The sequence below is a fragment of the Mustela erminea genome, chromosome X (assembly GCF_009829155.1).
Source record: "Mustela erminea isolate mMusErm1 chromosome X, mMusErm1.Pri, whole genome shotgun sequence".
Classification (NCBI taxonomy): domain Eukaryota; kingdom Metazoa; phylum Chordata; class Mammalia; order Carnivora; family Mustelidae; genus Mustela; species Mustela erminea.
The window spans coordinates 70,655,490-70,682,583 of NC_045635.1; the positions used below are offsets into that span (position 1 = coordinate 70,655,490).

Below are 27,094 nucleotides of genomic sequence, written 5' to 3' on the forward strand. Positions count from 1 at the left end.
ATAGATATTTATGCAAGGGAAACAGAAACACTAACCTGTTATGTTCACTGCAGCATTATTTACAATGGCCATATATGTAAATCATGTGTCCACTGATGTATGAATGGATTAAGAAGATACAGCATACACACACACACACACACAGTGGAATATTATTTAGCCGTATAAAAGAAGGAAATCTTGTCTTTTGTAACAAAATGGTTGGCCCCTGAATGTGTTATGCTAAATGAAATAAGTCATAGACAAATACCATATTATCTCACTTATATATGTAATCTAAAAAATGAAACAAACAAATAAAAGTCATGGATATGGAGAACATAGTGGTGGCTGCCTAGGGGAGGATGGTTGATGGGTGGGGGAAATGCAGGGGTTAGTAGGTACAAACTTCAGTTGTGATACATGAATAGGTCATGGGTATGTGGCATGCAGCATGGTGACTAGTCAATAGTACTGCAGTGTATATTTACAGATGCCACAAGAATAGATGTTAAAATTTCTCATCACAAGAAAAAAAAATCTTGTAACTTTTTGTGGTGACAGGTGGTAATTAGATTTACTGTGGTGATCAATTTTCAGTGTATAGAAGTATCAAATCATTTTATTATACACCTAAAACTAACATAAAGTTGTACATCGATTATATATCAATTAAAAATAATGCAGAAAAAGAGAAACAAAGTAAAGAAGAGATGGGACAAAAAAAAACAACCCACACAAACAGCAAAATTGGAGATTTAAACCCAGCCATATCAATATTAAATGTAACAGGTCTAACACCCAAATTAAAAGGCACAGATTTTCAGATTGGATAAAAAGCAAGGACAATTATGTTGTCCTTAAGTACCGCCTCAAGTATTACACATTAAATATGAAGACAGAAACAGGTTAAATGAAAACATGAAAAACAATATATCAGGGTAAACCAAAAAAAAAGCTTGGATGATTGTATTAATATCAAAGAATATTTCAACGCAAAGAACATTAGCAGTGTTAAAGGATAAATTAAAAGGTTAATTTATCAAGGATAAATGAAAATCTTAAAAATTTGCACACTTAACAGAACTTTGAAATACATGAAGCAAAAATTAAAATAAATTCAAGAAAAAATAGATAAATCCATAATTATAATCAAAGGTTTAAATTTCTGTATCTCAAAAGTTTACAGAATATGTAGGCAAAAACTTAGGAAGAATGTAGTTGACTTAATATTACTGTCAGCCAACAATCTAATTGGCATTTATAGAACCTTCCACCATGCAAAATCAAAATACATATGCCTCTCAAGCACACATGGAATATTTACTAAGGTACATTATATTCTGGATCATAAAATAATTATAAGTGAATTTAAGGGAATTCAAGTAATATAAACTATGGTTTATGAAATTAAATTAAATTCAATGAAATTAAATTAGAAATCAATAATAGAAAGTTATCTGGAAATTAGAGTATGCAGACCTGAGGGAAAATTAAAACATATATCAAAATTTATGGGATAATGCTAAAACAGTATTTAGAAGGATAGTTATAACACTACACATCCATGTTAGGAAAGATGAAAGGTCTCAAATCAATAATTTCAGCTTCCATTTTAAAAACCAGAAAAGTTAGTGAAACATAAAGTAAGCAGAAAAAATGAAGTAATACAAATGAAAGTGGATAACAATGAAATAAAAATGGAAATAACAATAGAAAAAAAATCAATGAAACCAAGAGTCAGTTGGTTTTGAGAAAAAATAAGAGAAATTGATAAACCTCAAGCAAAGCTAAGCAAGATAAAAAAGAGAAAAGATACAAAATACCAACATCAGGAATGATACAAATATCAATAATGTTTCTACTGCTATAAAAAGGATAATTAAGGCACTATTATGAACAATTTCATGTCAATGAATTTGATAAATTTGTTAAAACATTATTCCTTAAAAGACACAAGATAACAAAGTTCACTCAAAAAGGAAAGATAAACTAAATACCTACAAGTCTCTTAAATAAATTGAAATTGTAGTCAAAACACCTCACTATTAAAAAACTTCAGGCCCAGATAACTTCACTGGTGAATTCTACCAATCATTTAATAAGAGTTTTACAATGAATTCTTCTAGAAAACTCAACAGGAGAAAACACTCATTCTATAAAACCAGAATTGTTCTGGCATTAAAACTAGACATAAAAAATATAAGAAATCTAAAGTCAAATATCCCTCATAAAAATAAATATAAAAATCTGAAAAAAATTTAGGAAATATCTTCCACCAATATGAAAAAAAGATAATACCCTATGTCTATTTGGGGGATTCATCCATAATCAAGACTGCTTCAACATTTGACAATAAATCAATGTAATTCACCTGTGAAAAGATTAAAGAAGAAAAAACATAATATCTCAATAATTACACTAAAAGAATATTACAAACCTAATGTACATACCTGATAAAAATGAAATAAACTAGCAACCGAAGAGAACTTGCACAACCTGATAAAGAACATGTAAAAAGACCTATACTGAACTTTGTAATTTATGCTAAAATGATGTTATTCCCCCCTGTGATTAGAAATAACTAAAAGAAATAAGGCAAGAATGTCTGGAGACTGGAGAGTCAAACCACTGCAACAAGGACAAATAAAAGAAAAAAAATATTTTCATAAAGAAAAAAAAGCAAAAATTCCTTGTTAGTAGGTTATAAATAGAAAATTCTATGGAATCTACTAAAAAACACTATTAGGTGTAATAAGTAAGTTAAATTGTGGGAGACAAATACAATATGAAAAAAAAAACCAACTGTATTTTCATCCAACTTGAAAATGAACTTAATAAGAAAGCAATTCCATTTACAATGTCATTTTATAAAAGGAAATACTTACAGATAAATCTGATAAAAAATGTGCAAGACCTATACAGACCAGACATTGCTGAGAGAAATTAAAGGAGACTCAAAAACTGGAGAAAAATGTCACATTCAAGGATTGATAACTCAGTGTTGTGAAAATGGCAATTATCTGCAAATTAACCTATAGATTCAATGCAATCCCAATGAAAATACCAGCAAGCTTTTTTATAGAAAGTGAAAGGCTGATTTTAAAATTGATATGGAAATACAAAGGACCCAGAAGAGGCAAAACAACTTTGAAAAAGAAGAGCAAAGCTCAAGGATTTGCACTAACTTACTTTAAGACATATTATAAGGGTACGGTAATTAAGAAATCAAGTAGCAGTGAAATAGAGATAAACAAATAGATCAATGAACAAAACAGAATGTCCAGAAATAGACCTTCACATCCATGGTCAATTGGTAAGCAACAAAAATGCAAGGTGATTCAATGAAGAAAGCATAGACTTTTAATCACCATGTTAGCACACTGGGATATGTATATGGAAAAGAAGAAAGAAAGACAGAAAGAAAGAAAAGGACTTCAACACATACCTGTCACCATACACTAAAATAAACTCAAAATGGATTATAAACCTAAATGCAAAATTTTAAAAATGTCTAAAAAAAACATAGAAAATCTATGTGACCTGAGATTAGGCAAATATTCTTTATATAGGACAACAAATTCATAAAAGAAAAAAAAATAAGTTGGAATTCATCAAAATCAAGAACTGCTTTTGAAAGGCAGTATTAAAGAGAACAAAAAGACAAACCACAGACCAGAAGAAAACATTTGCAAGCAACATATATGAGAAAGGACTTACCATCCAAAATGTATACTTTCAAAACTCAGAAAGCATACAACTTAATACAAAATGAGCCAAAGATTTAAACAAATATTTTATCAAAGACAGATGCTGAATAAGTGCATGAGAAGATGCTAAACATCATTAGTCATTCGGATTATGCAATTCAAAACCACAATAGGTGCAGCTACACAATTATGCCCCAAATCATAACAAGACTACTGACCATATTAAGGGTTGGCAAGGATGTGGAGCAACTAAAACTCTCACACGTGGCTGCTGGGAATGTAAAAATTACAATCCTACCTTAGAAAACAATTTGATAAGTGTCTTTAAAATAAGTTTAAAAACATACACATATGAAATAGCCCAGTCATTATACTCCTAGGTATCTAATCATCAAAAATGAAAACATAACCATGAAAATGAAAACATATGTCCATACAATCATTCGTGCATGAGTTTTTGTAGCAGCTCTATTAGTAATACCCAAAGACTACAAACAACCCAAATACCCATCAGTAAGTTAATGCATAAACAAATGGCACTGTATCCATACAGTGGAATACTGTTCAGCAATAAAAGTGAATTAACCACTGATTCATACAACACCATGGCTAAATCTCAAAATAATTATTCTGAGTTAAATAAGCTATACAGAAAATGGATACTATATGATTCCATTTATATAAAGTCCTAGAAAATATAAACTCAATAATCACAGAAAGCAGATTCAGTAGGGGCAGGGCAGAAGGGAGGCATTACAAAGGTGCACAGGAAATGGCTGGGGGTGATGGATAAACTTACTATCTTGATTGTGATGACAGTTTCACAGGCATATCCAAATGTCAAATTTTATCAAAGTATGCACTCTAAAATGTGCAATCCACTGTATGTCAATTAATACCTTCATAAAGCTGTTTTAGAATACACTGAACACTGCTCCCAGAAGAATTCTGGTAGCTTGAGTAGCCAAAATCCTAGGTTTGCCCCATCTACTTGATCCAGTTATTTACTCTGATCTTGTGCCTAAAGGAATAATGAGTAACACACTCAGATAGTCTAAATTATAGGCAGACAGAAAATGCCATTAACTGCCACATCAACTAAAGAGTATGCAGTGAAACTAACAATAATTATTTAAAATTTCTATAGAAAAAATTAATTGGTAGAACACAAATGATTTTTCTTAGGTTTTTTTCAATAAAAATATGGTAAAAATTTACAAACAGATACCCACCTCTTTGGATAATCTTGTGAAGACATCTCCTCCCCTGAGAAAATCCAGTATTAAATACAGCTTCCCTTCAGTCTGAAAGGCTAATTACAAATTAGGATGTAGTAACAGAACATTAACAGAATCTTAAAGGCTTAACAACCTTAGTATAACTTTTAATTAATATATATGTTTAGAGTTTTATCAATAAATATTATAAAGGAATTAACCATTTATTCATATGGTCCAATGTTATTGGATAATATTATCTCAAAATTGAATTTGGTGTTGAAATAGCTGTAAATCCCTTCCTAGAACATAATCAACATTCCATGTGGTTCCTCAGAAACTTCTACCACCACCATCGTCCTGATTTATGGAGCATCATGCTCTACTGCTAACTGCCAGAACTCCACCTCCCTACCTACTGAAAATCTACTAATTCTTTCAAGTTCAAGAAAAATGCCACCTCCTCCATCAAGCATTCCTCTATTAAAGGATTTCTCTCTTTTCACATTTCATAGCATCCTTACCCTCTTCTCTGTAAGAATTACTTGCTACTACTTTTGAGATTTCATTTTTTTAAATTTATATCTCTCTTATGGCACTCACTCCATTTTGATTTGCACAATTAATTTGTTTACATGTCTGTGTTTCAATAGATTAGAAGTTTTTTTGAGTCAGAGACTGTTTCACCTCTAGAGCCTATTGCATTCAATGGAGTATTTTGCACACAATTGGTATTTTCTGATAAATGTAATGCCATCCTGGTGATTCAAGGAAGTGGGACATTAGATACTACTACTTTCCATTTTGGGTAACAAGGAGTGAAAGAATAATGGGTGGACATTTTTTGAAGATTTTTTATACAAATAATTTAGTACATATTTCAGTGCATTATTTTTCAAAATTTCCTAAGAATAAAGTCAATAGCTGCTACTTTTTTAAATATTGAAAACTTAACATGACATCATAGAATAGATCAGTGATTTAATCATGTGTATACCTTTGAATTCTCCAGGAAGGCCACACTTCACAATCTCATGCATGTATTAAATTATCAATGGAACCATGATTCAAACTCTGAGCTGTCTGACTCCAAACGCATGCTCTTTCCATTACATTTACTGCTTCTTATTGGTATTCCTCTTCCCCCAAATATAAGAAAGAATAAATCAAATGGACTAAAATAACCACATGGTCCTCTTCAACAGCTAGGAAATAAATTAATATGCTCATTATGAACATGTAAGAGGAACATATCCAAACATCAGATGCTTTGAATAAATTATCACAGTTTATAGCCAAGATCATTAAAGGTACAGACTAGCAGAGTCAAGAAATACTACCAGACAATTAACCAGAAGATACTATCTTAATACCTTAGACAAATTAACCAATAGGTACAGAAAACACAATTCAAAATTGGATACTGATTCTTATTCTTATTTCAGATAAATATATTTTATATAATTGAGTATATTAAATCATTCTGAAGTATTTATTCTCTGTTATATTATTGTTTGAAAGGAAATCTTAATTCTCTAATTCTATAAATTTTTAAAAAATTACATACCATAGTGTAATTTGACAATAAATGGATGATTTACTTCCACCAGTATATCCCTTTCCATCTTTGTCCGAACTCTGTCTCGGACTAAAAATCATAGAAGGGTAGAATATATTACTCTTCTATATAATATTTCAGTAGAGATCTCATCAATAATTCACCCCACAAAAATGTGAAAATATAACATTGTGTTTAAATATGCAATCTATATATTCCAAGACAGTAATTACCATATTCTCAGAAAGCCAACAAATTGTTTAGATCTAGATGGATTGAAGTGACATAAACAGATATTTGGCTAATATGTGTTTATTATGTATTGGTCTCCAATTGATCAAATGAGTTTACTGATTAAAACTGAGCACAGTGTTATTTCTATGACAGCCTAGAAGATGGTGTATGTAAGTGTACGCAGGTGCTTGTGTTTTTTCAATATTCAAAATCAACACAGATGGAACAGAAAAAAATAAGAATCTTAAAATAAAAGTATATAGCTTATTAAAATAAGTTCACTTTATGTTAAATAAAATGTGTCACGTTTTATACAATAAATTTTTGCCGGGGTACAGTCTCACTAAATTAGAGCATATGCAAATATCAAACACAGAAATATCACTTGCAGGCTAGAAAACTGTAACACTTACTAATGTTTAAAGGAAACTAAGTCTACTCAACTTATACAAGCAATACAAAGTACATTTCTTAAAACAAGCTTTATCAAATTCTATTTTAATAAGTTTCGTAATTTTCTACCTTTTAAAGAAGCTTTTTTTAACACCTTCATTGCATAGAGCTGCCCAGCATCAGGACCGGTCTTCTTCCGAACAAGAAAAACCTAACAGAGAAATTTTTTTTTAAAGTAAAATTCATATTTGAAGACATTCTTGCCATACACATTAGCACACACATATATGTAAGTCCATGCATTTTCTCTATTTTATAAATATATACCTTTCTTTTATAAATTACACTCTTGGTTAATGTTTGCTCATTTTCATTCATTTACTAAATCACACTACCATACATACTACTGTAGGAAAGAAAAATTTTAAAATAGATGACATGGTCATGACTTTAAGAAGTTTGTGTTGTATGAGATAAGCAACATAATGAAAGGCAATTTGATCTAGGGGAACTACTTTGAAGACCCAAGCATCTTTTTGTTACCTTTAAAGACCAAAGAAATATAATGACTGTTAATTTTATACCTTCATTTCTACTTCCTTACTGGTCCATTTTAGAAGTTACCGGTATTTTATGTTCTAATAAGAAATCAGAGGCAATTAGGTCTGTCTGCCAGGTTGAAAAATCAAGATGGCAAATTATCACAATAAACAAATTAAACTCTTTAAGATTATTGAGCAAATTTGAGTAATATTACCTCATATATTCAAACTAAGATTATGACTCATTAAAAACAGTTTTTAAAAAGCCTCAGTCATGAAAATAAATATAAATGGATTAAAATTTTATAGGAGATTTTTATTAGTAAAGGGATGTTTCATTCTTTTTTTTTTTTAAAGATTTTATTTATTCGACAGACAGAGATCACAAGTAGGCAGAGAGACCCACAGAGAGAGAGGAAGGGAAGCATCTCCGCACTGAGCAGAGAGCTTGATATAGGGTTTGATCCCAGGACCCTGAGATCATGACCAGAGCTGAAGGCAGAGGCTTTAACCCATTGAGCCACCCAGGTGCCCCAGGATGTTTCATTCTTAAAAGTTAGTAAAAGTTGCTCACTACTTTGAAATAAAAGATATAGAAATTAAACAACAACAACAACAAAATAATACAACAGATCAATGAAACCAGGAGCTTCTTCTTTGAAAAAATTATTAAAATTGATAAACCTCTAGCCAGACTTATAAAAAAGAGAAGAAAAATAACCCAAATTAAAAAATAAAAATCACAAATGATAGAGGAGAAATAACAACCACTACCACAGAAATATAAACAATTGTAACAGATTATTATGGTAAACTATGCAAACAAATTAGACAATCTGGAAGAAAGGGATAAATTCCTAGAACAACAACAACAACAACAACAACAAACTGAATCAAGAAGAAATAGAAAATTTGAACAGATTGATTACCAACAATGAAATTGAATCAGTAATCAAAAAAATCCCAGCAACCCGAAGTCCAGGACCAGATGGCTTCATAGGCGAATTCTAATAAATATTTAAAGACAAGTTAATATATATGCCTCTCAAACTATTCCAAAAAATAGAAAAGGAAGGAAAACTTCCAAATTCATTCTTTGAGGCCCACATTACCCTGATACCAAAACCAGATAAAGACATCACTAAAAATCCATACAGGCCAATATCGCAGATAAACACAGATGTAAAAATTCTCACTAAAATACTAGTAAAACGAATCCACAACAGGTTAAAAAAATCAGGAGTACCTGTCTTGCTCAGTTGGTAGAACATGTGACTCTTGATTTTAGGGTGGTAAATTTATGCCCCACATTGGGTGCAGAGATTACTTAACAATGATTAATTTTAAAAAAAGGTCAAAAACAACATGATCATTTCAAGAGATGCGAAAAAAGCATTTGACAAAGTACAATATCCATTCATGATAAAACCCCCAACAAAGTAGGATTAGAAGGAACATACCTCAAAATCATAAAGGTCATATATGAAAAACCAACAGTTAATATTATCCTTAATGGGGAAAAATCTGAGAACTTTCCTCTACTGCCAGGAACAAGACAGAGTTGTCCACTCTCACCACTGTTATTTAATTTAGTATTGGAAGTCCTGGCCACAACAATCAGACAACACAAAGAAATAAAAAGGCATCCAAATCAGCAAAAAAATCAAACTTTCACTACTTGCAGATGACTTGATACTCTATATAGAAAATCAAAAAGCTCCACCAAAAAACTACTAGATAAACAAGTTCAGTAGAGTCATAGGATACAAAATCAACATATGGAAAACTGTTGCATATCTACACACCAATAATGATGAAGCAGAAAGAGAAATCAAGGAATCAATCCCCTTTACAATTGCACCAAAAACCATAAGATACCTAGGAATAAACTTAACAAAAGAGGTAAAGATCTCTACTCTGAAAAGTATGAAACACTGATGAAAAAATTGAAGAGGACACAATAAAAGGGAAAAGCATTTCATGCTCATGGATTGTAAGAAGAAATATTTTTAAAATGTTCTGTATTACCCAAAGCAATCTACACATCTAATGCGATCTTTATCGAATATCACCAACATTTTTCACAAAGTTAGAACAAACAGTCCTAAAATTTGTATGGAACTACAAAAGACCCTGAATAGGCAAAGCAATCTTGAAAAAGGAAAGCAAAGCTGGAGGCATCACAAATCCAGTCTTTCTCAAGTTACATTACAAAGCTGTAGTGATCAAGACTGTATGGTACTGGGACAAAAACAGACACATAGATCAACAGAACAGAACAGAAAATCCAGAAATGAACCAACAACTCTATGACCAATAAATCTTCCATGAATCAGGAAGGAATATCCAATGGAAAAAAGACAGTGTCTTCAAAAAATGGTATTAGGAAAATTGGAGAGTAGCATGCAAAAGAATGAAACTGGGCCCTTATCTTACACCATACAAAAAATAAATTCAAAACGGATGAAAGACCTAAATATGAGACAGGAAACCATCAAAATCCTAGAGAAGGGCAATAACCTCTTTGAAAGTCATAGCAACTTCTTACTAGATATGACTCCTGAGGCAAGGGAAACAAAAGCAAAAATAAACTGTTGAGACTTCATCAAAACAAAAAGCTTCTGCATAGTGAAGGGAAAAATCAACAAAACTAAAAGGTAACATATGACATGGAGAAGACATTTGCAAGGGATTGTATCCAAAGTATATAACAAACTTAAAAAAAAAAAAACACCTAAAAAAGAAATAATCCAGTGGAGAAATGGGCAGAAAACATGGATAAACATTTTTCCAAAGAACACATCCAGAAGGCCAACAGACATATGAAAAAATGTTCAACATCACTCATCATCAGGGAAATACAAATCAAAACTAGGATGAGATCCCACCTCACACATAAGAATGGCTAAAATTAACAACACAGGAAACAACAGATGTTGGCAAGGATTTGGAGAAAGGGGAACCCTCTGTTGGTGGGAATGCAAACTGGTACACCCACTCTGAAATAAGAGTATGGAGGTTCACCAAAAACTTAAAAATAGAACCACCAGTAAAAATTAAAAATAGAATGATCCAGCAATTGCAGTAATAGGCATTTACCTAAAGGATACAAAAGTACTGATTTGAATTGATACATGCACCCCAGTATTTATAGCAGCACTATCAACAATAGCCAAATTATGGAAAGATCCCAAATGTCCATCAACTGAAGAATGGATAAAGAAGAGGTGGTATATACATACAAGGGATTATTACTCAGCCATAAAACCAAATGAAATCTGGCCATTTCGAATGATGTGGCTAGAGCTAGAAAGTATTATGCTAAGCAAAATAAATCAGAGAAATAAAAATACCATATGACTTCACTCATAAGTAGAATTTAAGAAACAAAACAAATAGACATAGAAGGAATAAAAAAAGAAAAACCAAGAAACAGACTCTAAAGTAACAGAGAAAAAAGCACTGATTATGAGAGGGGAGGTGGGCAGGGGAATGGGTTAAAAGGTGATGGGGATTAAGAATGGCATTTGTTGTGTGGAGCACAGGATGTTGTATGTAAGTCTGAATCAGTAAATTCTACACCAGAAACTGATATCACACTGTATGTTAACTGACAGGAATTTAAATAAAAAACTTGAGGTAAAAGGACCCAAAAGCAACAAAAACAGAATGACCAATTGAATTTCCACTTAAAGAGTACTTAGAACAACAAGTCCCCTCATGACCTCAGCTCTGTGAATTGTGGCCATGTTTATTCTCACACCAAAATAAGTTTAAGGTTATTCTCTGGAGAGGTCTCTGAACTACAGGATGCCAAACACAAACCCTAACCCTCACCCTAACCTTAACCATGTCCCTATACATAACTCAACACTTACCAATAACTACTAAATTCTACCTCTAATCTGATACTAAACCTAAACGTAAACTCTGGAGAGGTTCCTGAACTGCAGGATAGGAGGGACATAGTCTCATCCTAACCCTAACACTAGCTCTAAACCTAACTCTAACCCAAATCCTATCCCTAACTCCTAACTGGTAACCACTAACTCCCAACCCTAACTAATCCTAAATGGATCACTTGGAGAGGTCTCTGAACTGCAGGATGAGAGGCACATCTATTCACCCTAACCCTAACACTAATCCTAGCCCTTACACTAGTCCTAAACTGAACCCTAATCATTGATCTGAGGAAATATAAGATTTGGTACATACATACAATAGGATATTACTCAGTCATAAAAAATGAAACCTTGCCATTTGCAAAGACATGGATCAAGGCAGAGAGTGTTATTCTAAGTGAAGACCTAATCCTAACCCAAACACTAACCCTAACCCCTAACCCTAAATGTACCCTAACATTAACCCTAAACTTATCTCTCTGGAGAGGTCTTTGAACTGCAGGATAATGAGCACATAACTTCACCCTGGCCCTAAACCTAACCCTTACTCTGGCCCTAAACCAAACCCTAATCCTAGATGCAAAAAAAAAAAAAATTTGGTACACACACACACATAAGCACACATATATATACACAATGGAATTTTATGTGTGTGTGTGTATATATATATACACATATGTGTGTGTGTGTGTATAGGTTAGTTTCAATACAGAATTTGACACCTTATCAATTAACTGTCCATATTCTGTTACATAATAGTCTATTGGTCTACCTTACACCTTGAATGGATTTTGTACTATCTAATTTGATTTCATGTGTTAGTCATCTCAAAAATACTGCCTCACTGAGTTATGCAAATCTTCCAAATGCTGAACAGTAGTGATCTCATCAGAAAAGTTTTTTGAGTACTAAGATGTCAAATTCAGTGTCAAAAATTTTCCAAAGCTAATTTTTTGCTTTTCCCCTCAGGTCAGGAACACAGCAGGGCTGTCCACTATCACCACTGCTATTCAACATAGTATTAGAAGTCCTAGCAACAACAATCAGACAACAAAAAGAAATAAAAGGTATTCAAATAAAAGGTATTTATTTGAATAAAAGGTATTCAAATAAAAGGTGTTCACTCTCTCTCCTCATAGATGACACAATACTTTATATAGAAAATCCAAAAGATTCCTCCCCCAAATTAATAGAACTCATAGAGCAATTCAGTAACATGGCAGGATACAAAATCAATGAACTGAAATCAGTTAATTTCTTATACACTAACAATGAAAATATAGAAAGGGAAATTAGAGAATAGACTCCATTTACTATAGCACCAAGAACCATAAGATACCTGGGAATAAACCTAACCGAAGATCAAGGACATTTTGAAGTAAAACTTGCATTTTTTTAAAACTGCACAGTAGTGAATACAATGACTACTGACATACTTTGTAGTCACTGCTTTGGTTGTGCCAAGGCGCCAGAAGTTTTACAAATAGTATCTTAGTACTACTATAAAATATTTTTGACCTTGATGACCCCCTGAAGTGTCTTATGGATGCTCAGGAGTAGATAGACCACACATTGAGAACTACTGTTCTGAAACATAGCCCTTGGTAGGCTTGAATAGAATGAAATATATAGTGGGCAAAAAGAAGAATCAAGAAAGAAAAAAAAAATGGTCCAGACGTTCCGGAAGACGCTTGCACAAAGCAGTCACTTTTTCCCTAGCTCTAATAACACTCACTACTAGCATCCTAATATGGCATCTAATGGAAATCATTATTTATAGTCTAGAGAAAGAACTGTTTATTTGTCCATCACCTGATTTGTTCTTTTCAGATCTTAGATGGACTGAATTAGCATAAGACAATATCCTCTCACTCTGCTCTCTTCTCATGATCAACTAGAAGAAGTCGCATGGCTTCAAACTACTGTATCAAAAAACATACCTATCCTGATCAGAGATTTCTTTTCAGTCACACTAATCCAGTTCTTGGAAACAGTTTAGAAAAGAAATGAGTGAGTGAGTTATTCCAATATACCTCTTTTGGTCATATGGAATTTTATATTTTCCACTAAGAAGCACTCAGTAATATTTGTACATGTGAACTTAAAGATCACGCAGCTTTAACATTGAAGAGAAAAAAAACTGTAAAAAATTTTAAGATGTAAACATATTTTTAAAACTATCTCTTGAAATTACTCAAGAGGGCAAGGGTTTAATATTTTTAAAAATTCATTTTTAGGGGCAGCTGGGTGGCTCAAGAAGTTGAGCATCTGACTCCTGATTTCAGCTCAGGTCATGATCTCATGGGTGGTGAACTCAGTAGAAAGTCTGAAATTCTCTCCCTCGGCCCTTCCCCCAACTTCCATGCCTGTGCATGTGCTCTCTCTCAAATAAATAAATATTTTTAAAAATTCATATTTGGGAGGAGTCAAGATAGCAGAGAAGTAGCAGGCTGAGACTACTTCAGCTAGCTGGAGATCAGCTAGATAGCTTATCTAAAGATTGCAAACACCTGAAAATCCATCGGCAGATCGAAGAGAAGAAGAACAGCAATTCTAGAAACAGAAAAACAACCACTTTCTGAAAGGTAGGACCGGCGGAGAAGTGAATCCAAAGCGACGGGAAGATAGACCCCGGGGGGAGGGGCCGGCTCCCGGCAAGCGGCAGAGCAACCGTGTACAAAATCAGGACTTTTAAAAGTCTGTTCCGCTGAGGGACATCGCTCCAGAGGCTAAACCGGGGCGAAGCCCACGCGGGGTCAGCGTGGCCTCAGGTCCCGCAGGGTCACAGAAGGATCGGGGGTGTCTGAGTGTCGCAGAGCTTGCGGGTATTGGAACGGGAAAGCCAGCTACAGAGACAGAGCCGACAGTAAGCTCACAGCTCGGTGTAACCTTGAACCGGTCGCAGGCTCGGTGAGCTCAGAGCGAGGCCGGAGGTCAGGCAGATGGGAGTAACTGGGAGCTGTTCTCTGAGGGCGCACTGAGGAGTGGGGCCCTGGGCTCTCGGCACCTCCGGGCCAGAGACCAGGAGGCTGCCATTTGTATTCCCGTCCTCCGGAACTCTACAGAAAGCGCTCAGGGAACAAAAGCTCCTGAAAGCAAACCCTAGCAGATTACTCACCCCGGCCCCTAGTAAGGGCGGTGCAATTCCGCCTGGGGCAAAGACACTTGAGAATCACTACAACAGGCGCCTCCCCCAGAAGATCAACAAGAAATCCAGCCAAGACCAAGTTCACCTACCAAGGAGTGTGGTTTCAATACCATGGAGAGCAGCAGAATTCCAGAGGAGGAGAAAGCAAAGCACGGAACTCATGGCTTTTTCCCTGTGATTTTTTTTAGTCTTGCAGTTAATTTAATTTTTTTCTTTTTCATTTTTTGTTTTTTTTCTCGCCTTCTGGTTAAATTTTTTTTTAACTTTTATCTTTTTCTTTTTTAACGTGTTTTAACTAGTTTATCTAATATATATATTTTTTTCTTTTTTATATATTTCTTATTTGTTTTCTTTTTTTTTTAATTATTTTCTTTTCTTTTTTTTTTCTTTTTTCTTTTTTTTTTTCTTCCTTCCTTTTTGAACCTCTTTTTATCCCCTTTCTCCCCCCTAACGATTTGGGATCTCTTCTAATTTGGTTAAAGCATATTTTCCTGGGGTTGTTGCCACCCTTTTAGCATTTTACTTGCTTCTTCATATACTCTTATCTGGACAAAATGACAAGACGGAAAAATTCAACACACAAAAAAGAACAAGAGGCAGTACCGAAGGCTAGGGACCTAATCAATACAGACATTGGTAATATGTCAGATCTAGAGTTCAGAAGGACAATTCTCAAGGTTCTAGCCGGGCTCGAAAAAGGCATGGAAGATGTTAGAGAAACCCTCTCGAGAGATATAAAAGCCCTTTCCGGATAAATAAAAGAACTAAAATCTAACCAAGTTGAAATAAAAAAAGCTATTAATGAGGTGCAATAAAAAATGGAGGCTCTCACTGCTAGGATAAATGAGGCAGAAGAAAGAATTAGTGATATAGAACACCAAATGACAGAGAATAAAGAAGCTGAGCAAAAAAGGGACAAACAGCTACGGGACCACGAGGGGAGAATTCGAGAGATAAGTGACACCATAAGACGAAACAACATTAGAATAATTGGGATTCCAGAAGAAGAAGAAAGAGAGAAGGGAGCAGAAGGTATACTGGAGAGAATTATTGGGGAGAATTTCCCCAATATGGCTAAGGGAACGAGCATCAAAATTCAGGCCCACAGCCCGTCACCTAATAGTAAAATTTACAAGTCTCAGTGACAAAGAGAAAATCCTGAAAGCAGCCCGGGAAAAGAAGTCTGTAACATACAATGGTAAAAATATTAGATTGGCAGCTGACTTATCCACAGAGACCTGGCAGGCCAAAAAGAGCTGGCATGATATTTTCAGAGCACTAAAGGAGAAAAACATGCAGCCAAGAATACTATATCCAGCTAGGCTATCATTGAAAATAGAAGGAGAGATTAAAAGCTTCCAGGACAAACAAAAACTGAAAGAATTTGCAAACACCAAACCAGCTCTACAGGAAATATTGAAAGGGGTCCTCTAAGCAAAGAGAGAGCCTACAAGTGGTAGATCAGAAAGGAACAGAGACCATATACAGCAACAGTCACCTTACAGGCAATACAATGGCACTAAATTCATATCTCTCAGTAGTTACCCTGAATGTTAATGGGCTAAATGCCCCTGTCAAAAGACACAGGGTATCAGAATGGATAAAAAAAACAAAACCCATCTATATGAGGCCTCCAAGAAACTCATTTTAAGCCCAAAGACACCTCCAGATTTAAAGTGAGGGGGTGGAAAAGAATTTACCATGCTAATGGACATCAGAAGAAAGCAGGAGTGGCAATCCTTATATCAGATCAATTAGATTTTAAGCCAAAGACTATAATAAGAGATGAGGAAGGACACTATATCATACTGAAAGGGTCTGTCCAACAAGAAGATTTAACAATTTTAAATATCTATGCCCCCAACGTGGGAGCAGCAAACTATATAAACCAATTAATAACAAAATCAAAGAAACACATCAACAATAATACAATAATAGTAGGGGACTTTAACACTCCCCTCACTGAAATGGACAGATCATCCAAGCAAAAGATCAGCAAGGAAATAAAGGCCTTAAACGACACACTGGACCAGATGGACATCACATATATATTCAGAACATTTCATCCCAAAGCAACAGAACACACATTCTTCTCTAGTGCACATGGAACATTCTCCAGAATAGATCACATCCTCGGTCCTAAATCAGGACTCAACCGGTATCAAAAGATTGGGATCATTCCCTGCATATTTTCAGACCACAATGCTCTGAAGCTAGAACTCAACCACAAAAGGAAGTTGGAAAGGAACCCAAATACATGGAGACTAAACAGCATCCTTCTAGAGAATGAATTGGTCAACTGGGAAATTAAAGAAGAATTGAAAAAAATCATGGAAACAAATGATAATGAAAATACAACAGTTCAAAGTCTGTGGGACACAACAAAGGCAGTCCTGAGAGGAAAATATATAGCGGTACAAGCCTTTCTCAAGAAACAAGAAAGGTCTCAGGTACACAACCTAACCCTACACCTAAAGGAGCTGGAGAAAGAACAAGAAAGAAACCCTAAGCCCAGCAGGAGAAGAGAAATCATAAAGATCAGAGCAGAAATCAATGAAATAGAAACCAAAAAAACAATAGAACAAATCAACGAAACTAGGAGCTGGTTCTTTGAAAGAATTAATAAAATTGATAAACCCCTGGCCCGACTTATCAAAAAGAAAAGAGAAAGGACCCAAATAAATAAAATCATGAATGAAAGAGGAGAGATCACAACTAACACCAAAGAAATACAAACTATTATAAGAACATACTATGAGCAACTCTACACCAATAAATTTGACAATCTGGAAGACATGGATGCATTCCTAGAAACATATAAACTACCACAACTGAACCAGGAAGAAATAGAAAGCCTGAACAGACCCATAACCAGTAAGGAGATTGAAATAGTCATTAAAAATCTCCAAACAAACAAAAGCCCAGGGCCAGACGGCTTCCCGGGGGAATTCTACCAAACATTTAAAGAACTTATTCCTATTCTCCTGAAACTGTTCCAAAAAATAGAAATGGAAGGAAAACTTCCAAACTCATTTTATGAGGCCAGCATCACCTTGATCCCAAAACCAGACAAGGATCCCATCAAAAAAGAGAGCTATAGACCGATATCCTTGATGAACACAGATGCGAAAATACTCAACAAAATACTAGCCAATAGGATTCAACAGTACATTAAAAGGATTATTCACCACAACCAAGTGGGATTTATTCCAGGGCTGCAAGGTTGGTTCAATATCCGCAAATCAGTCAATGTGATACAACACATCAATAAAATAAAGAACAAGAACCATAGGATACTCTCAATAGATGCTGAAAAAGCATTTGACAAAGTACAGCATCCCTTCCTGATCAAAACTCTTCAAAGTGTAGGGATAGAGGGCACATACCTCAATATCATCAAAGCCATCTATGAAAAACCCACCGCAAATATCATTCTCAATGGAGAAAAACTGAAAGCTTTTCCGCTAAGGTCAGGAACACGGCAGGGATGTCCATTATCACCACTGCTATTCAACATAGTACTAGAGGTCCTAGCCTCAGCAATCAGACAACAAAAGGAAATTAAAGGCATCCAAATCGGCAAAGAAGAAGTCAAATTATCACTCTTCGCAGATGATATGATACTATATGTGGAAAACCCAAAAGACTCCACTCCAAAACTGCTAGAACTTATACAGGAATTCAGTAAAGTGTCAGGATATAAAATCAATGCACAGAAATCAGTTGCATTTCTCTACACCAACAGCAAGACAGAAAAAAGAGAAATTAAGGAGTCCATCCCATTTACAATTGCACCCAAAACCATAAGATACCTAGGAATAAACCTAACCAAAGAGGCACAGAATCTATACTCAGAAAACTATAAAGTAATCATGAAAGAAATTGAGGAAGACACAAAGAATGGAAAAATGTTCCATGCTCCTGGATTGGAAGAATAAATATTGTGAAAATGTCTATGCTACCTAAAGCAATCTACACATTTAATGCAATTCCTATCAAAGTACCATCCATCCTTTTCAAAGAAATGGAACAAATAATTCTAAAATTTATATGCAACCAGAAAAGACCTCGAATAGCCAAAGGGATATTGAAAAAGAAAGCCAATGTTGGTGGCATCACAATTCCGGACTTCAAGCTCTATTACAAAGCTGTCATCATCAAGACAGCATGGTACTGGCACAAAAACAGACACATAGATCAATGGAACAGAATAGAGAGCCCAGAAATAGACCCTCAACTCTACGGTCAACTAATCTCCGACAAAGCAGGAAAGAATGTCCAATGGAAAAAAGACAGCCTCTTCAATAAATGGTGTTGGGAAAATTGGACAGCCACATGCAGAAAAATGAAATTGGACCATTTCCTTACACCACACACGAAAATAGACTCAAAATGGATGAAGGACCTCAATGTGCGAAAGGAATCCATCCAAATCCTTGAGGAGAACACAGGCAGCAACCTCTTCGACCTCAGCCGCAGCAACATCTTCCTACGAACAATGCCAAAGGCAAGGGAAGCAAGGGCAAAAATGAACTCTTGGGATTTCATCAAGATCAAAAGCTTTTGCACAGCAAAGGAAACAGTTAACAAAATCAAAAGACAACTGACAGAATGGGAGAAGATATTTGCCAACGACAGATCAGATAAAGGACTAGTGTCCAGAATCTATAAAGAACTTAGCAAACTCAACACCCAAAGAACAAATAATCCAATCAAGAAATAGGCAGAGGACATGAACAGACATTTCTGCAAAGAAGACATCCAGATGGCCAACAGACACATGAAAAAGTGCTCCATATCACTCGGCATCAGGGAAATACAAATCAAAACCACAATGAGATATCACCTCACACCAGTCAGAATGGCTAAAATCAACAAGTCAGGAAATGACAGATGCTGGCAAGGATGCGGAGAAAGGGGAACCCTCCTACACTGTTGGTGGGAATGCAAGCTGGTGCAGCCACTCTGGAAAACAGCCTGGAGGTTCCTCAAAAAGTTGAAAATAGAACTGCCCTATGACCCAGCAATTGCACTACTGGGTATTTACCCTAAAGATACAAACGTAGTGATCCGAAGGGGCACGTGCACCCGAATGTTTATAGCAGCAATGTCTACAATAGCCAAACTATGGAAAGAACCTAGATGTCCATCAACAGATGAATGGATCAAGAAGATGTGGTACATATACACAATGGAATACTATGCAGCCATCAAAAGAAATGAAATCTTGCCATTTGCGACAACATGGATGGAACTAGAGCGTATCATGCTTAGGAAATAAGTCAAGCAGAGAAAGACAACTATCATATGATCTCCCTGATATAAGGAAGTGGTGATGCAACATGGGGGCTTAAGTGGGTAGGAGAAGAATCAATGAAACAAGACGGTATTGGGAGGGAGACAAACCATAAGTGACTCTTAATCTCACAAAACAAACTGAGGGTTGCTGGGGGGAGGGTGTTTGGGAGAAGGGGGTGGGATTATGGACACTGGGGAGGGTATGTGCTTTGGTGAGTGCTGTGAAGTGTGTAAACCTGGTGATTCACAGACCTGTACCCCTGGGGATAAAAATATATGTTTATAAAAAATAAAAAAATTTTAAAAAAACATATTTAAGTCTCATACTGTATTATCACATCAGTAGTTTTATATATATATATATATATATATATATAATCCTGAATGTTAAAATGTATGTTTGTATAAATATTACTTGAATGAGAAATACAAGAAAATTTAGTCTGACAATTTCAGGTGTGTTTTCATTTCTCTTATTTTATTGTGTTTTAAAATAATTAATGTAAGCTGTTCGGGGGCACCTGGGTGGCTTAGTTGTTAAGCATCTGCCTTTTGGTTCAGGTCATGATCCCAGGGTGCTGGGATCGAACCCCTTATCAGGCTGACTGCTTGGTACTGGGAACCATGCTTCTCCCTCTCCCACTCTCCCTGCTTGTGTTCCCCCTCTCACTGGGTTTCTCTCTGTCAAATAAAGAAATAATATAATTATGGACATTGGGGAGGGTTATGTGCTATAGTGAGTGCTGTGAAGTGTGTGAACCTGGAGATTCACAGACCTGCACCCCTGGGGCTAATAATACATTATATGTTTATAAAAAATAAAAAGATTAATAATAAAGAAATAGTATATTTTAAAAAGTAAGCTGTTTGGCATACTACATTTCAATTCACACATTAATGATCATTAATAGCATTATACTCAGTGTGTTCAGAATTTTACATGCTTATTTCATGATGATAATGCAAACTTCTTTAAAATACAATTTAAAAATATTCTAGTAGTATTTTTCCACTATTAAATATGCTATAAAGATATGTAATTGCAAGGCTTTATATAGGCCAAAATTCCATTTATTGTATTTTAACAATGGAACTTTTGCAGACAACTAAATAAGGCTGGAGCCCAAAAAGTGTCTTGGAATTTCTCCTACACTTCTTTGATTTGCAGCCTTAGCCAAATTCCTGCATACGTTCAGCATATAACAAGACATATCCATCCAATGCCCATGCAAATGATGTAATACTGACAAACAGGTAGGTTCACATCCTAGGGGAAAAAAAAATGAGCCACCTCCTAATATTTCCTTGGTTGATGAACTGCATTAAGATCATCAATTTGTATTTAAGTATTACAAATTTTAAAAAGGCTTCTGTGATATCCCTGTTAAACTGAAGTTCCTGCACAAAGCTGAGTATTTCCTGAATTTAAGGACTACATTGACAACTTGTTCACATGTTGCTATATTTAATGTGAAGATGTTACTAAAGACATTACATTATGTTACATTGTATTCTCTTTATGAAACCCCAGGAGAAAAAAATTTGCTGGTCTGTTAGATCTGTTTACAACTTTGAAGATACTGTAATAATCATGTAATTAAAAGTATCAACTTCGGGGCGCCTGGGTGGCTCAGTGGGTTAAAGCCTCTGCCTTCAGCTCAGATCATGATCCCGGGGTCCTGGGATCGAGCCCCGCATCAGGCTCTCTGCTCAGTGGGAAACCTGCTTCCTCCTCTCTCTCTGCCTGCCTCTCTGCCTACTTGTGATCTCTCTCCGTCAAATAAACAAATAAAATCTTAAAAAAAGAAAAGTATCAACTTCCTTATAATAGCTTCCAGAAATTTTAAGTCTTCATTTTAGTCCTACTTCTAGAAGACTTACTGGCTTTTATGTCATGCACTTGTAAATGACAAGATTTTATCACTGGCTTCATCTAATCTTTCCTGCTGTAATCATCTTCTCCACTTATTTTCAATCTTATTTTATTTGGTATTCATCTATCGAAAACTTAAATCTTTTCTGGAGAAAGCTGGATATAAATAGATATACATATGAATATGCACATCAAATAAAAAAAAACAATGACTTTCAATGGCTTGAAATATTTGCCTGGTGAAATTTTAAAGTTGATATTTAAGCATTTACACATTTGGGATATAAAAGAACCTCATCTCTGCTCCTCTAAAATTAACATCATAAAAATACAATGTAAAATAATTAAGAGAATATTGTACTTTTAGAAATTAACAAAATATATAGGTATGACAAATGTACATGTCTACTCTACAAGTCACTTCTATCAACAGACCCCACACACACAATGTGTTAAAAGCTCCTTCTAGTTTTACTCTCCCCAGTACAAGTATTCAGGTCTTACCTCCTAGTCTTCAAATATCTTCCATATCAATTTACTATCAAACCATAATCTACCCTCATTTGTCTTTTTTGTGTCCTGAAAACATTTCTATTTCATATGTTACATTCTGCACCACACAGATATCACACTACCTTAAGACAATTAATGTCAATTTTATATTCACTAATACTGCTTTAACAAATGCGGTGTACATACTGGGTGTTCAATAAACATCTTTCTTTTAAAGTGATTCAGATCATAATAATCACTGTTCAGTTGCCCTGCTTTTCCCCTTTGACACTAAATCTCAGCCACCCTCAAATGAACAGTTTCCCCTTATCTCTCTCCCCTCAAGTTGTTGTTTTTGTTTTCTTAAGGGCTGTTCACGATTGTGTGTGTGCAGCAACTTTCATGTCTTAGATGCTAGCTGTACAAAAGTCAAGAGCTAAACCTACACACTTCTGAGAATCATATGCCAGCCAGTAAGCACTTAATAAACAGTTTTAATAATGATTTCAGGGTTAATCTTTCTCAATTTTGCTCTCTCCCTTGAAATTTAAGCTCCTTGAAGGCAGGAGCTTCACGTCATCCATATGTCACCCAGTACCTGCCCCTGCTGTAATGTATATACACACTGATTTAAGCGAGGATAGGTGAATGCACGCACTCATATGTGAGTCGGTACATACATTCTGACTTTTGTGATAGAGCTAAGGAATAGAGACAAAATCACTAGGAAAAAGCGAGCTGTGATCATGCCAGCATATGAACAGAGAAACAAGGAAGCTTTTTTTTTTTTTTTTTTTAAATCAAACTATGCTGACCTAGGCAGCTAATAAATAGCATGCTGTACTTTGTCCGGAAGAAATGAGTAAGCCCACAGTGCTGGCAAACGCTGGTTATAACAGACAAGTATAAAGACATGTGACTAAAGCACAACAGAAATAAAAGGAGTAAAGTTAGAGAGTTACCTCTGTGTGTATCCTTGACAAATTCAGAAATGGCATATTTTCCAAATTTCTGTCTATGAGAACATTTTTTGGTTAAATGTTAAGAAGAGAAAAAAAAATGTGGAATAAACCATTTATTACCTTTCCAAAGGATCCCTGGCCAAGAACCTTGAGCAACTCAAACTGTGCAGGATCTGCCTTCTCATAACCTTCCTTAACATGATGAGTGATAGGGATTTCTTTAACAACTCCTTCATCCTGTAAAAAGAAATCCACACAACACTCAAATCCAGTTGCAACATCTAATGATTAGCCATATTTAGAACCAAAATCATACCAGAAATTAACTGACCATCCAACCCTTTCACCTTAACACAGAGTTTTATGGGCTACTGGTAAATTCACTTCCCTATTTTCTAACACATAGAGATACACCATCACCCCTATTATATAAGTGCATATAAATAGAAGCACATAAAATCTCTGCTTCAGGTTTCCCGTCCAACTAGGTAGTGACAGAAGACAAACATCAACAACAGTTGTACCCTACCTGGAGGGGTGCTTGATTGGCCCAGTCACTTGGGCATGGAGGTCTTTTTTTTTTTTAAGATTTTTATTTATTAATTTGACAGAGAGAGAGATCACAAGTAGGCAGAGAGGCAGGCAGAGGGAGAGGGGGAAGCAGGCTCCCCGCCGAGCAGAGAGCACAATGTGGGGCTCGATCCCAGGACCCTGAGATCATGACCTGAGCCAAAGGCAGAGGCTTAACCCATTGAGCCACCCAGGCGCCCCAAGGGCATGCAGTTCTTAATGTTCGTAGAGCATGTGATTCTGTCTTAGGGTCATGAGTTTAAGACCCACGCTGGGTGTGGCGCCTCCTTAAAACAAAAGACCCTCCCTGGAGTATGAATTATGAGGTGGCTGCAGAGAAAGTCAAGAGACGGATAAAACCTTGTAAATTATAGGCCATGGCAAAACACACAAGCTTCAAAAGTTCTTCGAAATGGAATTTCAGTAGCCTTTTAAGTAGTTAATGATATATAAATGTTTAAACGTCTAACTGATTACATCGTTGAAAAGAAAAACTGGGTATAGGCAAACAAAATCTGCAAAGCCCAAACAAATGTTTTCAGGCTATGAGCCTATTTTTATTGAAACTTTGTATATAAATTATATGCCAGATACCCTACCACCGGGGTCAGGCAGAAAAGAAGCCACCCTGGGAGAGTTTCTGCTTTTTGATGTAGGACTCTACTCAGCTGTGAAGATTATACTCAAGTGATGTGTAATTCCAGTCCCTAGAGAAGCACAGTAGCTAGGATAAATAAACCTCAAATGTATTACATATCACAAAATAACAAGAGCTGGGATATAGTATCTAACATTCTTACTGCATAGAAGAAATAACTGAGGCCCACAGAGTTTAAGTTCACATGACCAGTTAATCACAACGTCTAGAAGTCCTGGTAGCTTTCCAGAACATCATATTAATTCCAGTCTGGATGGCAAGCATATTCTCAATCAATTCATATGCTAATTGACTGATTAATAAATAGTGACTATGGCCAAAGTAGGCATGAGCCCCATCCCAAGTAGACTAGACTTCATGGCAGCTAAAATAACTTCCATGTTACATAAGCAGTCAAACATTCACTCTTTCATGAGGGTAGGCAAAGGAATTTTAGCTTCAGGTATCCATAACCACTAATCAGCCAGAAATGAAGAATCAGCTCTTAAAGCATTCCTATGGATGTTAATGTTATACATTAAAATAGTATTTCAGGGGTGTCTGGGTGGCTCAGTGGGTTAAGCCTCTGCTTTTGGCTCAGGACTCTCTGCTCAGCAGGGAGCCTGCTTCCCCCCCCCACCCGCCTGCCTCTCTGCCTACTTGTGATCTCTCTCTGTCAAATGAATAAATAAAATCTTTAAAAAATAGTATTTCAGCAGACTCCTAAGTAGCTATGAGAGTGAGTTTCCCCAAAAAAGTAAAAAACTTTTTTTTTTAATAGAAATACATATGCTTTGCAGCTACCATGCTGGGATGAAAGTACACCGTATCTGTTATGCACCTTTGCAATAGAGTATGTGTATACCAAAAGCAACAGCAGACTGTATACTCTTAATATGATGGTTAACTTGGTTTTCACCACATGCTGTGAATGTACCACTGGTCTTCAGAGCATATAATAAAAACACATCTTGGAATTTTTCTCCACCTGAAAGAACACTGGTAGACAGGTCAGTAGACTAAATGTTGTTCCTGGTTCTGCCATGCGCTAAGATAAGCAGCCTTAGCCCAAATAACAAAGTATTCTCCTTCATTGTTCTCACATGACAAGCAGGTTATATTAGATGGATCTTTTTTCTTAAAGATTTTATTTATTTATTTGACAGACAGAGATCACAGCAGAGAGGAGGAAGCAGGCTCCCTGTTGAGCAGAGAGCCCGATGCGGGGCTCAATCCTAGGAACATGGGATCATGAGCTGAGCTGAAGGCAGAGGTTTTAACCCACTGAGCCACCCAGGTGCCCCTAGATGGATCTTTAAGGTTCCCACAAGTCTGTAATTCTAAGCTGAACACAGCACAGCATTTTTATTTTAAGTACTTTAGTTTCTGCCATTTAAGATCATCATTATAAACATGGGTCATGATGACATTAGGTTTTTAGAAATGTTCAGAGCTAGGAAACAGCCATCCTCTATTCTAGTTACTGTCACCAAGGAAATAACTATACTCTAGCTACTTTCACCAAACCAAAGAATGTCTTCCAAATGAAGTGTCTGCCCAATGCCTCTTCTTCTCTTAATTAAAATCCACAGATGCCCATCCTTTAAAAATATAATATGTCTTTCAATTTTTGGCAGCATTATCATAAAAAGTTTCCAACACAAAAATGCTTCTAGATTAGAAAAGACTACTTTCCCCAGTGAATAGCTACCATAAAATATTGTTACACTGTGTCCTAATAACCCATTACCTTGTCTTTCTCCCCCACTAGATTTTGAGCTTCCTGAATTCAGGTATCATCACATTCATCTCTGCATTCCTAAGGCTTACCACAGTACTGTTTGATTTTATGGGTGTTTAATATTATTATTATTATTTTAAGATTTTATTTATTTATTTGACAGACAGAGATCACAAGTAGGCAGAGAGGCAGGCAGAGAGAGAGGGATGCAGGCTCCCTGCTGAGTGGAGAGCCCGATGCGGGGCTTGATCCCACGACCCCGAGATCATGACCTGAGCCGAAGGCAGAGGCTTAACCCACTGAGCCACCCAGGTGCCCCATGGGTGTTTATTATTAACATTTTTGTGTCATCTGCAGCCCTCCCCTCTTTCTTTCCTTCACTTTCTTTTGATTATGCACCATTCCAAAAGCTTTAGACTGGCAGCATTCTAGTCTGAAATAAGACAGTAATTCATTTGTTTTTTCCTAAGGTGAATCATCTTCAAAAAAATTTTCTCTATCCTGGTATAATAAAGTTGTGATATATTACATAATCTTCCCATATATACTGTCTTTTCTCTTTATTCATTCATTCAGAAAAAACAACAATATTCATGGAACACATGCACTGGGGACACAAAGATAAAATATGGACTTGAGGATAACAAATTTTGTCAGATATATCACATCCCTTAATGAAACAAAAAGGTATATAATGTGTTATAGGCTGAATTGTTTCCCCTCAAAATTCATGTGCTGAAGTCTCAACCCCCCGTACCTCAGAATGTAGCTATTCAGGGACAGGGCCTTAAGAAAGGTAATTAAGATAAAATAAGGTTATTAGGATAGACCCTTATCA

General features: G+C 35.6%; 1 protein-coding gene across 4 annotated transcripts in view; it reads right to left on the minus strand.

Moving 5' to 3' along the window:
* RPS6KA6 (ribosomal protein S6 kinase A6) overlaps positions 1 to 27,094 on the minus strand; it is a 191,515-nt gene that overhangs the window by 91,102 nt on the left and 73,319 nt on the right. For 3 of the 4 annotated variants that reach the window (XM_032330486.1, XM_032330487.1, XM_032330485.1), the window contains exons 3-6: positions 23,429 to 23,545; positions 7,221 to 7,302; positions 6,474 to 6,554; positions 4,922 to 5,001 (exon numbers count right to left, since the gene is read on the minus strand). In XM_032330486.1, coding sequence (XP_032186377.1) covers positions 4,922 to 5,001; positions 6,474 to 6,554; positions 7,221 to 7,302; positions 23,429 to 23,545 — 360 coding nt within the window. Of the gene's footprint in view, positions 1 to 4,921; positions 5,002 to 5,903; positions 6,040 to 6,473; positions 6,555 to 7,220; positions 7,303 to 23,428; positions 23,546 to 27,094 lie in introns of those variants that run through there. The other variant, XM_032330488.1, reaches the window with a different exon arrangement.